Source organism: Heterodontus francisci, chromosome 9 (genome assembly GCF_036365525.1).
Source record: "Heterodontus francisci isolate sHetFra1 chromosome 9, sHetFra1.hap1, whole genome shotgun sequence".
Lineage (NCBI taxonomy): Eukaryota > Metazoa > Chordata > Chondrichthyes > Heterodontiformes > Heterodontidae > Heterodontus > Heterodontus francisci.
Window position 1 is genome coordinate 108,383,745 of NC_090379.1, and position 15,383 is coordinate 108,399,127.

At 41.2% G+C, this 15,383-nt stretch overlaps 1 protein-coding gene across 5 annotated transcripts in view; it reads right to left on the reverse strand.

The window, feature by feature from the left end:
• Window positions 1–15,383, reverse strand: part of LOC137373966 (regulator of microtubule dynamics protein 3-like) — a 338,872-nt gene that overhangs the window by 27,055 nt on the left and 296,434 nt on the right. For 4 of the 5 annotated variants that reach the window (XM_068039654.1, XM_068039652.1, XM_068039653.1 and 1 more), the window contains one exon: window positions 3,462–3,560. In XM_068039654.1, the coding sequence (XP_067895755.1) occupies window positions 3,462–3,560 (99 nt within the window). Of the gene's footprint in view, window positions 1–825; window positions 1,547–3,461; window positions 3,561–15,383 lie in introns of those variants that run through there. The other variant, XM_068039655.1, reaches the window with a different exon arrangement.

Below are 15,383 nucleotides of genomic sequence, written 5' to 3' on the forward strand. Positions count from 1 at the left end.
GGGGGGTGGCTTCAGTTATCCTAACAGAGGCTTGGAAAAAATTGCAAAAAGGGAAAGGCAGGAGAAGAATTCCTGAAATATGTACAAGAGAACTTTTCTGATTAGTCTGGATCAAGTTCCAGGGAATGTTCCAGTGGGAAAGCATTTGGGTAATGTTCACAATATCAATAGGTTTAGAATGTTAATCTGTTACTTGTGTATCAATTGTTTGATTATATGCAGATGAAGGGTGCTAACTGGAGTCTTACTTGAGCACTGACAAGCAGAGACTCACTGAGACTGGTGGGGGTTTTAAGTGAGGAGCTACATGTTTGTATTCTTACTCTGCACAATAAATGTCAAATTGACTAAAGATAGGCTCCAGCATTATCCTTCCATAACAAGCTTTCTGGAGTTTAACATAATTATGGAAAAGGATAGGGAACAATCAAAGATGATGATATTCAACTGGAAGGGAGCTAATTTCAGTGAGTTGAAAAGGGCTCTGGCCCAAGTGGAATGAAATCAAAAATTATTAGCAAAGAAATGAGCAATGAGAGGCCTTCATGGAGGACATAGTTCAGGTACAAACTAGACATATTCCTACGAGGGGGAAGGAGCTCCCTGGATGACTAACGAAATTGGGATTAAAATTAAACCACAAAAGGAGTGTTACGACCAGGTGAGAAGGGGTCTAGGGGTTCCCTCTCAGCCTTTGCCTGGTTTAACCATAACAGGATTTAATTTTAGAAATTAGCTCTCCCTCAATGAATCCTTATTCACTGCTCCAATTGTAAGGCAAAGAAATCAAACAGGTTTCCTTAGATTTAAACAAGAAAGGTGGAAGTTTATTAATCTTAAACTCTAATCTGGTTAACGACTACGAATATGCGACGCGACCACACTAGCATGCATATGTGATAAACACACACGCAGATAAAGACAGAAAAAGTAGAAGGAATAAAGGGGAAAAGTTTGAGGCAATATCTGATAGTTACAGTCTTTTAGGTTCAATGTGGAGTTTTTGGTTGCCGGTACGTCTGGCAATTCTTTGGGGCCCAGTTCACGCTTCAACTTGTTCCGATGTAGGAGTCTTTTCTCTCTTGAGGTTTACATGTCTTCCGTGGGTCCAGTGGCTTGGGAGAAAGTGAGAAAGAGAGAGAGCGAGCTGCTTCCTTGTTCCAGCTTCAGTTACACACAAAACTTCTGTTCCTTTCTCTGTGGCACAATTCAAAAAAACCCAGGTAGCCCAGCAGGTTAGTCATGTGACTAGCTCCTTATTTGGAACAGTCTCTCCTGCGAGGTTTGTGGATTTCAAAGCTCTCAGTGGGGGGGTGTAGTGCTGTCTCTTACCGACAAGATGTCGAACCATTGTTAGACCAATCTCTGTTAATTGAATCAGTGAGCAACTACTTTGTCTCTCCAAGCACTGTCTCTTTGTATGCAAATGTTCTTCCAGCCACATGCCTGCTGATCTTCAAACCAGTCATTTCTTCACTCCAGCAACAGTTTAAAATCAATGTTCATATGACGAAATCAATATGCCTCATTCTTGGCAGGTGGCGGTCTGCATGACAGGAGGTTTATGATAAACGTCAGGTTCATAATATTGTAGAGGATCAAGCAGAAAACAGAATATGCAGAGGAGAATTGAGAAATGAGGGGTAACTAGAGTATATAAGGAAAGATTAACAAATAACATAAAAGGGAACAATATTGTTTTTGAAGATATGAGGAGTAAAAGGATAGTCAAAGGAAGGATGGGGCCAATTAAGAACCAAAAAGGACCTTTACTTGTGGAGACAGAGTGCATGGCTAAGGTACTAAATGACTACTTTGCAACTGATTTTAATAAAGAAGAGGATGCCTCAAATGTCACAGTAAAAGAGATGATAGAGAAATTAGGATGAAAATAACAATAGGTACTTAAATGGTTGGCAGCAATCAAAGTAGAAAAGCCACTGGTCCAGATGGGAAACATCTTGGGCTGCTAAGGAAAGTAAGGGTGGAAATAGCGGAGGCTTTGGCCACAACCTGTCAATCCTCCTTTGCTAAATGTGGTTGTGCCAGAGGTCAGGGGGTTGCAAATTGTACATCCCTGTTCAGAAAAGGGGAGGGAAATAAACTAGGTAACCATAGGCCAGTCAGCTTGGCATCAGTAGTAGAGCATGGGTTAATGAATGACAGTCAACAAGGATTTGTTAAAGAGAAATTGTGTCTGGCACGCTTGATTGAAATAACAGAGAAGGTGATGTAGATCGTCCAATTACTGTTGTGTATATGGGCTTTCAGAAGGTTTTTGATAAAGTACCACGTAATAGGCTTGTTAGCAAAATTAAAGCCAATGGGATTAAAGGGGTAGTAACAGCCTGGATACAAAATTAGCTAACAGACAGAAAGCTGAGAGCAGTGGTGAATGGTTGTTTATCAGACTTGAGTAATGTATACAGTGGTGGTTCCCAGTGTTAGAACCACTGCTCTTTTTGATATATATTAGTGACCTGGACTTGGGTACAGAGGGCATAATTTCAAAGTTTGTACATGGCACAATGCTTGGAACTGTAAACAGTGAGGAGGATAGTAGCAGACTTCAGGAGGGCATTGACAGACTGGTGAAATGGATAGACACATGGCAAATTAAATTTAAAACAGCAAAGTGTGAAATTATGTATTTTGGAAAGAAAAAGGAGATGAGGCGATGTAAATTAAATGTTACAATATTAAAGGGAAGCAGGAATGAGAAATCTGGGAGTTCAAATACACAAATCTTTGAAGGTGGCAAGACAAGTTCTAAGTTTGTAGAAATATATGGGATCCTTGGCTTTATAAATAGAGGCATAGGGTACAAAAACAAGGAAGTTATAGTAAACCTTTACCAGTCATTGGTTAGGCCTCAGTATTGTATCCAATTCTTGATGCCACACTAAGAAGGATATCAAGGACTTGGAGAGGATTCATGGCAGATTTAGCAAAATGGCACCAGGAATGAGGGACTTCAATTATGTGGAGAGATTAGGAAAGCTAAGCTATTCTATGAATACAAGGTCAACATTACAACATACACTATTTGATCTTGACCAGTTACGTATACAAATGGCGTATCCACCATCGTATCCTACAAGAGTATTTGGGCATTTACCTCATGTGCTCATAACCTTCAGTAATTGTTCGCCCGAGACTTATCCATTTGTATTTCACAAAGAACAGGCACAAAGCAGGGGGAAAAGGCCTCTTGTTCAATAATATCTCATTTTCATAAATGCAATAAAAAAATGATCAGCACCTTTGAAGCTATAAGGAAAATATTACCTCCTGGGGTTACAGAAATGATCTTGAGTGGACAATAATGCTATATGTTTTTTGGCTCAGATATTTATAATTTTTAGATACTTATAATTGTCAAGTCCTTTTTCACTTTCAGTGCCTGCACATTATCAGTTACAATATAGAAGCTTCGACATATGATTCAAACCAGATCTCACCCTTAAAAAGTTTTTCAGAGCCTCATCAACGGTGGAACTTGGAGGTGTTCCGTAGAAAGTTGAGGCTGCCTTCCTTTCAATCCAACCTAATTGTGCTACCTGCAAAAGAAAATTGAAGTGCTTTATAAAATTATATAAAGTGATATACATGCATAATGTAAACACGTCACTTAATTTACAAGGGAATCTGTGGCACATTTAACACAAAACTGAACTACTGAAATGGGAAATTCTTTCAAAAACATGAATGGAATGGATGCAAGAGGTTATATTGCTGTGAATTAAATATAACCTTTTTGCATGTACATGGGTCTTTGAAACTGCAGTTCATGATTCCAAGATAACAGGTAGGCTGTACTCTGTGTGATCAAAACCATAAGTTCTGAAGGCCGCATGGCTAAAGTGGTGTGTGCTAAGGGCTCTTTAAGAGAAATTTTCTATGCAATGTCTTTATACTTTATCTTATGCTCCTATTATTGCCTATTTCATAAACTTCTGCATATTGCTTAATGTGTAAATTAATATTACAGTGACCTACACTGGCTCCCAGCCCAGCACTGCTTCTATTTTAAAGTTCTCAGCCTCGTTTTCAAATCCCTCCATGGCCTCGCCCCTCTCATTTTCTGTAACCCACTGCCCTCTGTGATCTCTGTGCTTCTCCAATTCTGACCTCTTGCGCTGCCCCTATTTTCATTACTCCATCGTTGGTGGCCATATTTCCCCTGCCTAAACTTTAAGCTCTGGAATTTCCTTTCTCAACCTCTCAGCTTCTCTATCTCTCTCTCCTCCTTTAAGATACTTCTTAAAACCTACCTCTTTAACCAAGCTTTTGGTCACCTGTCCTAATGTCTCCTTATGTGGCTTGTGTCAAATTTGGTGTGTAATGCTTCTCCAAAGTGTCTTGGACCATTTCACTACATTAAAGGCACTATATAAATGTGTTATTATTGTGGTTACGTGGAGCAAAAGAAGAAAATCTATTGTGTTCATACTTTGTGTACACAGAAGTCATAGGTTATAATACCAATTTACTGTTACTAACAAGCTTAAGTTTAGACTTGCTACATTTTTTAACTTGTATTTTTGAAATAACATTTCACCTGCCTAAGTCTTCTTGGACCACAGACCAACCCAGCTTGGGGTGAGGGTGAACTACTCCCAGCCCTCTGAAAATTCTACTGTATATACTGGAAAAATGAAAATAATTGAAAAAAAAACACACACATTAGAGCTCAGATTACATTAGATCGGAAAACGAGTCTAACAAGAGCCCAGATTTTGCATTGCAATGAGGGTGAAACTATCAATGTTTGCCATCATTACTCTACGAAACTAACAGTAACTTCTGGCGTCCACACACACACAGTTAAATGTGGAACACCGGAAGTTGCTGTCCGTGATTCCCTACTCCTCCACAGGGAGCACTGCTGAAGTTCCTATAAAATGTTATCCTATAACAAAATTGCATGTTTTCAATACACAAAAAGGGAAGGCTGAAGATATAGAAAAGTGAAAAAGAGAAAGAGACATAAAAGTGATTCAGAAGAGAAGAGGGATTAAAGAACCAAAACAGAATAGGCAAATCAGAAGAGCAAAGAGAAAAGCCACAACAGAGGGAGACAAGAGAGAGAACATATTCTCTGAATCATTATGAGCAATGCTACAACAGATCCTTTTGTTTTCAACTAACAGTCGGACAAAACTGTTGCATCTATTCACTCTTGAATATAATGGAACAGATGTTTACACTTAGCAACATTTATCACCAACACTAAGGTTGAAACATAAAACTAGAATCAACACAATTCCACAGATAAGTCTTGCAAGACTTCCAGGAAGGGTAGTCTCACACTGCTTGGGTTTGACACTGCATGGTGTCCAAGTCCAATGCAATGTCAATCACATTCAAACAGTGCCCGAAGCTTCCCACTTAGATCCTGGACACTTTTTTAGTGGACCTGGAATAAATTGAAATGTGCGGCACTGCTATGCCATGCTGTGTAACTGCCACTGCTCAAGTCTGAGAAGGACATACTCCATCACATCAGTGTAATTTTTCCCCCCAATCTAGCACACCAGCAACATCACCTTACGGAGACTACCAATTTGAGCAGCTTCATCCTACTGAGTTATAGTCATAATGGCACAGAAGGAGGCCATTCAGCCCATCAAGTCCATGCAGCTCTCTGTACAGCAATCTAGTCAGTCCCATTCCTCCACTTGATCCCTGTATCCCTGCAAGTTTATTTCCCTCAAGTGCCCATCAAATATCCTTTTGAAATCATTGATCGTCTGTTCCCATCACCCTCGTAGGCAGCAAGTTCCAGGTCATTACCACTCACTCTGTAAAAAAGTTCTTCCTCACAAACCCCCTGTATCACTTGCCCAAAACCTTAAATCTGTGTCACCTAGTCCTTGTACCATCAGCTAATGTGACTACCTTATTTATCTAAGCTTGTCATAATCTTGTACACATCTATCAAATCTCCCCTCAACCTCCTTTGTTCCAAGGAGAATAACCCCAGCTTCTCCAACCCATCTTTGTAACTAAAATCCCTCATCCCTGGAACCATTCTGGTAAATCTCCTCTGCACCCTCTTAAGGACACTCACATCCTTCCTACAGTGTGGTGACCAAATCTGGACTCAGTACTCTAATTGTGGCCTAACCAGAGCTTTATAAAGGCTCAGCATAACATCTCTGCTTTTGTACTCGAAAGCTGAATTTATGAAGCCCAAGATCCCATTTGCTTTGCCAACTACTCTCTCAATATGTCCTACCACTTTCAAGGCTTTAGTCACATGAATCAACAGGTCCCTCTGTCCCTACACACTCTTTAGAACTGTGCAATTAGTCTATATTGCTTCACCCCAATCCATCCACCAAAATGCATGGCCACACACTTCTCTGCATTAAATTCCATCCACCACCCATCTGCCCATTCTCCCAGCCCATCCATGTCCTGTTGCAGTCAATTAGTAACATTTTCATTGTTTGCCACACCTCCAAGTTTGGTATCACTGGCAAACTTTGAAATTTTCTCTATTCCAATACCCAAGCCATATATAATGAAAAAAGCAGTAGCTGGCTGCAAGCCAGAAAGCAAAGAGTAGGGGGAAAAGGTAGTTGTTCAGAGTGGCAGAAGACAGGAAATGGGGTCCCATAAGAATCAGTGCCAAGACCACTGTTGTTCACAATTTGTATTAAGGATTTAGACTTTGGAATGAAAAACACACTTTCTGATTTTGCCACTGAAATGTGTTTGGGGGGGGGGGGGGGGAGGTTGGTGCGGGGTGGTAGGGTGGGGGTGGCGCACGGTGGCTCGTCAATACTGAGGAGGACTGCAACAAATTATAAGAAGACATTAATAAACTTGCAGAATGGAAACACAACTGACAAATGAACTTCTACATAGGTAAGTGTGAGGTATTACATCATGGCAAGAAAAATAAGAAAATCACATATTACTTAGAAAGAAAAAGCGCAAATGGGACTCTATAGTGCTGGTACAGCCCTGAGGCAAGAAAAAGGTGCCACCTGCGCTTCCGGCTTCTTCCAGCGCCTGTGCAGTGCCCCATGTTGAAAAGGGCATGAGCGTGGGCATGCCATCCATGCACTGTTGCTACATTATGTCAAACAGCCATTTGGAGCTTCATATGCGCATTGCCATGGTCGTGTAGTTTTTTTTTCAGAATATGCGGTTTGCCTTTAAGGCTTCCAAGGGATTGCTTTAAGAGCTGGCAAGCCTTAGGAGTTATAGGAAGGTGCATTTTTGTTGCCTTACAAACAGACACTTGGAGACTGCAATTCAAAGGGTACATTCTCCTTACCATAGATATAACCACTGCGAGTGAGTTTCATGCGATACATTTGTTACAAATCAGTTTTGAACTGGCTGTTAGTGGAAGACAGTTTGTTCTAACAGAACACACAGATACAGACATAGCTGGTGTGGGCACCTCAAGAAAGAGCTCGCAACCATTTAAACTGAAGGAAGAGGATTTTAGTTTGTTCATTATTACCTTTCAAAATTCTAAAAAAAGTCAAGCCAAAACAGAGATCTCTGATAATTTAAATTGAAGAAAGGGAAGCTAGACAATCTTTTATATCCCTAAAAACTCTAAAGCCAGATTGATTCTATCAAAAGTGTTCGCAAGTTGTTAATTGTTGAAATTCATTGCCAAAGAAGGAAGCATCACCTACTGCTGAAGTTAGACTACGGACTGTTCGACGTGTAAGAACTTTTGCCCCCATCAGATGGTTGTGAGGACTTCGAGCAACATTCTGTGAGGACTTCAAGCAACACTGGACTGTAAATTTGCAAGGACTCTAATTTTTTTCTTTTTTAAATGGTGTTTATATCTTCATAGTGTTTAAGAATTTGGTTCTTCGAATTAAAGAGTTAATTTGTTGAATTAAAGACACCTGGTTTGGTTAGCCTCATTCGGGGTTGATAGATGGAACAATTTGGCTGGGTCTTTCTTTAACTTGGAAAGTTTTAAATGATATGTTAGGCGATCTCTGGAGCGATGGGATTGAATTATCAGTGCATTTTTCCCACCACAATTAGAATTAGATATTTTGATTGGGGGCTTCAACTGGAGCTGTCAGTTGTAACAGCATGTCCAAACACCTATACTGATCACACCCAGCTGATCAGGTGTTCAGCAGCACAAGTGCTCCCACAACAGTGTTATTTAAAGGGTGAGGCACCGACTTGCAGGTGAGGTGCTTGTAACTTCTTTCTGCTTAGGCTAAGTTTGTGAAAGTATCATGCTCTATTTTTGGAGATGTTTTGGAGAGCTGATGCTTGAACTTAGGGAGGACACAGAGTTTGGTGGCCAAGGTATGGATGGGGGCTGTGGTTGCCTCTTGGTCTGCAACATAATTATCAAATGAAGCAGATGCGGTAGAGAAAGGAAGCTCTGCAAAGAGGGAAGAGCAGGAGGAAGCACACAGAAGGCCCTACGCACCAAGGGTTTATTGAGAGCGCTTTTCCCACCTCCACCTCATCCAGCAGCAGAGCCTGAGGTGAATCAGATTCAACAAGGAGGTGGCGACAGAACTGTGTCATCTCTTACAACCTGACCTGGAGGCTCACACCAGGGCAAGGACGGCATTGCCAGTGGCCGTCAGGGTTGGTGGCATTGAGCTTTTATACGTTGTGATCACCAGGAACCAGGAGAACATTCCAAACTCAGTTCTCACTTAAGGTTCATACAGTCAACAAAGGGAGAAATTTATTCGATCAGTTTGGGTTGAATTAAATCCTAGATGAAAGGACAACTTGCTAACCCATTTACATAATAGAGAACAGAATGGTGAGTTGGCTGTCTCAGTTAGCTATCAAAGGGAGAAGACAAGCAGAAATGAAGCAATTCCCCAACGAGAAGGCTGGAAACAATGGGGGCCAGGTTAACTCCAGCAGTTGGTTCAACTCAGGGAAACTGAAGAGAAATCATTGACCTGGTTACGAAATCGGCTGAGTGGTAGAGACAGAGAGTAGGGATAATGGGAAGGTACTCTAATTGGCAGGATGTGACTAGTGGTGTGCCGCAAAGATCTTTGTTGGAACCGTATTTATTAACAACTTAGATGATGGAATAGAAAGCCATATACCCAAATTTGCAGATGACACATTGATGTTTTATTATGCTGCCACCCTGTCACTATGGTAGGGTTGATGTGGACTGTGATGGACAAATTGCACCAGAGCTGTTTAGATGGAAGCATAAAACTAGAGAGATATTAATTAAGTGAATGGGCAAAACTGTAGCAAATGGATTTCGATGTAGGCAAATGTGAGGTCATCCACTTTGGACCTATGAAGGAAACAGGGTAATTTTAAATAGTAAAAAGCTAGAAACTATGAAGGCCCAAAGAGACTTGGTGGTCTAGGTACATAGATCATTAAAATGTCATAAGCAGATACAGAAAATAATCAAAAAGGCGAATGGAACACTGGCCTTTATACTTAGTAGTCTCGAATACAAGGAAATAGAAGTCCTGCTTCAGCTATAAAAATCCCTGGTTAGACCATACCTGGAGTACGTGTTCTGTTCGAGGCACACACCTTAAGAAGGATATATTGGTTTTGGAAGGAGTGCAGTGTAGGTTTACCAAAATGATACCTGGATTCCAAGGGTTAAATTACGAGGAGGAATTACACAAACTAGGGTTGCATTCCCTGGAATTTAGAAGGTTAAGCACTGATTGATTAAAGTTTTCAAAATCTGAAGTAGAACAGATATGGTAGATAGAAAGAAACTATTCCAGTTGGTTGGGGAGTCTAGGACGGAGGGTATAGTTTAAAAGTTAGAGCCAGACCTTTCAGGAGTGAAATTAGGAAACACTTCCATACACAAAGGGTGGTAGAAGTTTGGAACTCTCTTCCCCAAACAGCAATTGATGCTAGATTAATTGCAAATTTTACATCTCAGAATGCTAGATTTTTGTTATCCAAAGATATTAAGGACATGGGGCAAAGAAGTTAGGTCACAGATCAGCCATGATCTCATTGAATGGCATGTCATGCTCACGAGAAGGGCAGCGATGAAAATACAGAACCAAACTGAACAGTTATGAAAAATTGACTTTTCCTTTACAAAATGGACATCTGCTGCAAAATGGCCACAGAAGGTCGGCTGACTTGGCCTGTCTCATTGTCTGTTAAGGACAAAAGGATGTATTCCAGGCTAGGAGGTGTCAATTACACCCATCCTGAAACCATCAAGAGACATTCCTGCATAACACGGGTTCTTCTGAAATAAAGGTGGTGAGAAGTAGCCACATCCTGTGCCCTTGTATGGTCACAACAGGGAAGGGCTATGCATCTCCAAACAGAGGCTAATGAGAGAGATTTTTTTACCTTAAAAGGTAGCTCTTGGGACAGAGAGACAGAGAGAACATCGACGAAGAGTAGTCCAGCCAAGGGCTGTGAAAAGAAGCCCAGCAAAAACCAAGGTCAGAGCCCTGCTGCAAATTCTACACTTCAACTTGGTGCAGCAGAGAACTGAAAGTGGCCACCGCCTCCAGTCTGAAGTCTTAACCACCAAAAACTACAAACACCCAGGCCTGCAACTTCGTGAAGAAACTGTCCGCCAAGATGACTCACCAGGTTTTACCATGAATCCTGAACACCTACCTTACTTTAAACCACTTACCCTTTTCCTCTCTATCTATCTTTTCTTTTATGTGTGTATGTGTGTGTGTGTGTGTGTGTGTGTATGAATGAATGCATGCGTGGGTGCAATTGCGACCAATTCGGGAATGAAAACTGTTCAATAAATAGTTAATCTTCCATTTTAAACCTGCAAGAAAATGTCATTATCTATTTATTTGACAAATAAAATACAAGTGGCTAAGCCCCTAGTAACAAAAACACTTGCTATGGTCAGTTAGGAGGTGAACAGTGGCAACAAGCCACACCATCACCCACCTGGCTGTAACAGGTGGAACTGGCTCAAGGGGCTGAATGGCCTGCTCCTGTTCCAATGTTCCTAGGCAGGGAGGCCTGGGAACAGTGAGTTCTATATGGGGAACCTGAAGAGAATACTAATCTCAAGCCAGTGAATGACGCAAGTAAACTAAAAACAACAGTGAAATAAAACTGAACAATTTCTCCAAATAAGGGACTACTATATTGTGGAAATTAAAAAAAAAAAATACACGATTAAGCGGCATGATTGTAATGTTTTCTGTGGTACACTGAAATTGTATTTCTATCAGAAATGTGGTTTTAAAACTGTAGGGTGACCTACAGGTAACTTTAACCTGAGTGAAAAAAAGTCAATAGAAGCAATTTGTGTTTTATTTTCCTGTTGCCTGTCATGCTATTAGGCTAATTTGGAGTAGAAATGGATTGTGATGGTGAGTGTACTGGAATAGCTACTCCAACTCGAGAAGTGCCCTTGATCAGAGCTCATGTTATTTTGATTTAAGGTTTCAGCATGGATCTCCCAGGAGACGCAGTGTGTTATTACATCAGAGTTCGAGAATGAACAGTTCGGACTGGGAAGCCAACTTGCTCCAGACCTTTGGAGCAATTCTGGTGCAATTTGTCCATCACAGTCCACATCAACCCTACCATAGTGACAGGGTGGCAGCATAATAAAACATCAATTGCTTCTATTGAGTTCTTTTCACTCAGGGTTAAAGTAGCTCACTCTACAGCTTTAAAACCACATTTCTGGTAGAATTACAAAATCTCACTTGTAATCATTTGTAAAAGCATTTCTGTAAAATAATGAGCAAGTTTTCTGCCACAGTTCTGCTTCACATTAGCCCCATCATAGTTACAGGCAACAGGATAATAAAACACAAATTGCTTCTACTGACCTCTTTCACTCAGGTTAAAGTTACCTGTAGGTCATCCTACAGTTTTAAAACCATATTTGACAAATTTCAGTTGTACCAAAGAAAACATTTTTGTAAAATAACGAAAGTGTTCTGTCATCTTATAAATTAAAACAAAAATTAGACAAGGGTTAAACAGCAAGTATTACAAACATTTGTTTGCTAAACTTTATTGAAAAGAAGTATATTATGTTGTATTGCATTTTAATATGCTAATCTGTAGGTTCTCCCCTTTACTCTTGCAGGTTCCAATACTTAGCCATTCTTCACACTTAGTGCTCGACTATGACTGTCAGTAGGGCATCAGACCTTGGGAAGGGGCTAAAAAGAAACATTGAAGAAATTCATTGGATCGGCCAGTAATTTGCGACAGATTGTGGCACCACTCTGGAAAATAAGAGGCCCCTCTGTACTGTACTGAAAACTGGACCCCAACAAAGAAATGGCAGCTGGTTGCTTTTGGAACATGCTTATCAATGTTTGAGATAAGTTTAGAAGAGCAAGCAAACAGTTTCAGAGATTAAGGAAGAGTGGCCATTTGTATTAAGTAGTAGTGACTTTGGTGACAAGCTTTGGTGACAAGACTAATGGCGTGGTTGAAGACTGCATCGTCGAATGGGGATGAATGGATTCTGGCTGTGAAAACCCCACATGGCAGGCTGAAGTTGAGCCTGTATGACTTTGTATGGGAAGATATTAGGCTGAATTTTACGCTGCCCACCCCCAAAATAGCGGAAAGGTGGCGGGGGGTGGGGGGGGGCGTAAAATGGAGCGAGAGGCTCGGGGGCCCATCCCAACCCACTCTCACCTCCGCAGGGCGGCGGTGGTGATAAACAGCCGGCCTGCCCCAGGCGAATCAAGGCCCAGTGGCCAGTTAATGGCTACTTAAGGGCCTCTGCCTGCCGCCAGAGGTATTTTACCCTTGGCTGGTCGGGTGGCCCAGGACTGAGAAAAGTCGCCTGACTAAAGCAGGCAGTTTACTGATGGCCTGGGGTGGGAGAGGGGGGAGCCCTAATGATCAGGTATCCTGTGCCCGACGGAGCGCCGCCCCTGATGCCCCAACCACCCCCAACATGCCTGTCATCCCCCCAATCAACCACCCTTGCCTCACCAGGGCCCAAACAATCACCCCCAGCGAGGCCCCAAAAACCCACCTTTTCCTGGGTCCGTCCTTCATCTTCCTTCCGCTGGCTGGGTTGCAGTCCCAGCAGTGGTCACCGTTCCTGGTGGCGCTGCTGGGACAGAGAGCTGCCGGCCCGCTGATTGGCCGTCAGCTCCATTAGGCAGGACTTCCTGCCTTAATGAGGTGGAAGTCCCGCCTCAGACCAATTAAAGACCCGGAACCATAAAATGCGGACCAGATCCCCAGGCCAGGTGGAGGCGGGTTTGCCACCGACTTTTCAGTTGGTGGACAGCTCCTATCTGCCGAGGGTAAAATTCAGCCCATTCATTGTATGACAACAGTGGGCTAGCAGAGGGAGAATTTAATGCTAAAGTCTGTGGTATCTATAGCCAACCTGGAAAAGACAGCTGACTGATTACTTTTCTGCATGGCATAAATAAGTTTCATGATAAGCTCAATACCCAACTTGTCAATTCTCACTAAGTTTAGTTGAATTATTTTTGATCACATTGCTGTAAAAATAGATAAATAAAAATGGAAGGAACTTGAATTTATAAAGTAACTCATCAGATCACTCATAAAGGTCCTAAAGCCTTCAATTAGAAGTGCAGTCACTATTCTTATGAAGGCAAATGCACAGTCTTTTTGCATACAAGATCACACAAACAGCGCTAATGTGAATGAACTGTTAATCTACTTCTGGTGTGTTTTTTCAGGGATGAATATTGGCCAGGTTACAGGGAGAATTTATCTTCAGGGCTGTGAAGAATTGCAGGAGAGGTCAGGTGTGAAAATCAACAGTTCAGGGAAGCCCAGCGGAAAATCGCGAGTGAAGCCCGGAGTGAACTTAAACAATGTAGGTAACTCTGAACAGAACATTGCAGGAAACTCTAGGGCTGAAACAAAATTCAAAAGAATTTGATAGATTTACATCATAGTCAATGCAGCGTGAGAAGCAGAGAAATAAAAGGTCAATTATTTACTTACTCTAATTTTAACTACATAGTAAATTAAGGGGCTACTTAAAAATGCATAAGAGGCAAGTGCAAAATCATAAACTATCAACTTTTAATATGTAAATAGATATAAATAGGCTAAATATACTCAACTGAGCAATAGAAACAAATTTAGTATTAAGGCAATTCAGTTAACACTTCAGAGAAATAAATAAATTATGAAGACAGATCGCATAAACATGGCTTGTATTCCGTTGAGTTTATTTAGGAGGTTGAGGGGTTGAAACTAATTGAAATCTTTAAAATGATAAAAGGATCTGATAGGGTAGATACTGAGAAACTATTTCTTCTGGTGGGGGAGTCCAGAACCAGGGGGCAATCTTAAAATTAGAGTTGGATAATTCAGGAGTGAAATCAGGGAGTACATTTTCACAAAAGGATAGTGGAAACCTGGAACTCTCTGCCCTAAAAGATCGTGGATGTTGGTCCAATTGAAACTTTGAAGACTGTGATAGACAGATTTTTTGTTAGGTGAGGGTATCAAGGGTTATGGATCTGAAACCATGATCCGAGTGATTGGCAGAACACCCTTGAGGAGTTGAATGGCCTACTCAAATTCCTTTATGTAAATAGTGCCATGTGTTTAAATAGGCTTGCTGTTGCAATATGCCACACATCATTTTCCTGAAGCTAACAGCGTCCCAGAAACTACTCAATCCTGGCCAGTGCTGTACTGGATGCATAATCTGCTCATCAGTTTACACTTCCAACTATGTCTCTTGTGACTCGTTTATACTGACTGGAGGTCAGTGGGGGCTTAATGTCTGCCCAAGTCTGATTGCTGGTTGCCAGTGTAAATGAGGAGCATTTTCACTCTTGACATAAATTAAATCCATTTTAGGGTAGGTTTCACACAATGAAACAAATTCTGAGGCAGACTTTTTGCTGGCTCTTCGATGTCTTCTTTGTGTAATTTAGCCTCAACTTCAGCTGTGCCAAAAAGCCAAAAGAGGTAATTGCACATCTAACCTGTGCATGCAACCACATCTAAACCATTTTTTAAATGTCCATTAAGCTTTTTTTGTGACATGCAGTAAAAATGGGGCAGTTCAGTCACACACTGAGCCCTGTTAGATCAAAGCAATGGTTAAACAAAGTTAGAGAGCTCTATAATATTATGCTTGGCTGGACTCCAACGTACTCCGTATGTTATTTCATTGTGTCATTCTAATCCGTGACAGTTTTGATGCCAAGATACTTAACAACTCAGTGCTTTCCATAACTGTGATCTCCTAATTGGAAAGAAATGCCTGTATTAATGGTTTTAGAGTGACTGGCACTCTGTGATGGCAATTAGCAGCTGCTTTTGTTTCATTCAAATCCTCACGAGACCTTTTATCCAATTCATTTCCAAGGAAAGATAATGACACAAGCATCCCCTCAGTAAAAATAGATACCATCAGAAAACAAAACACACGTTGCTTAGAG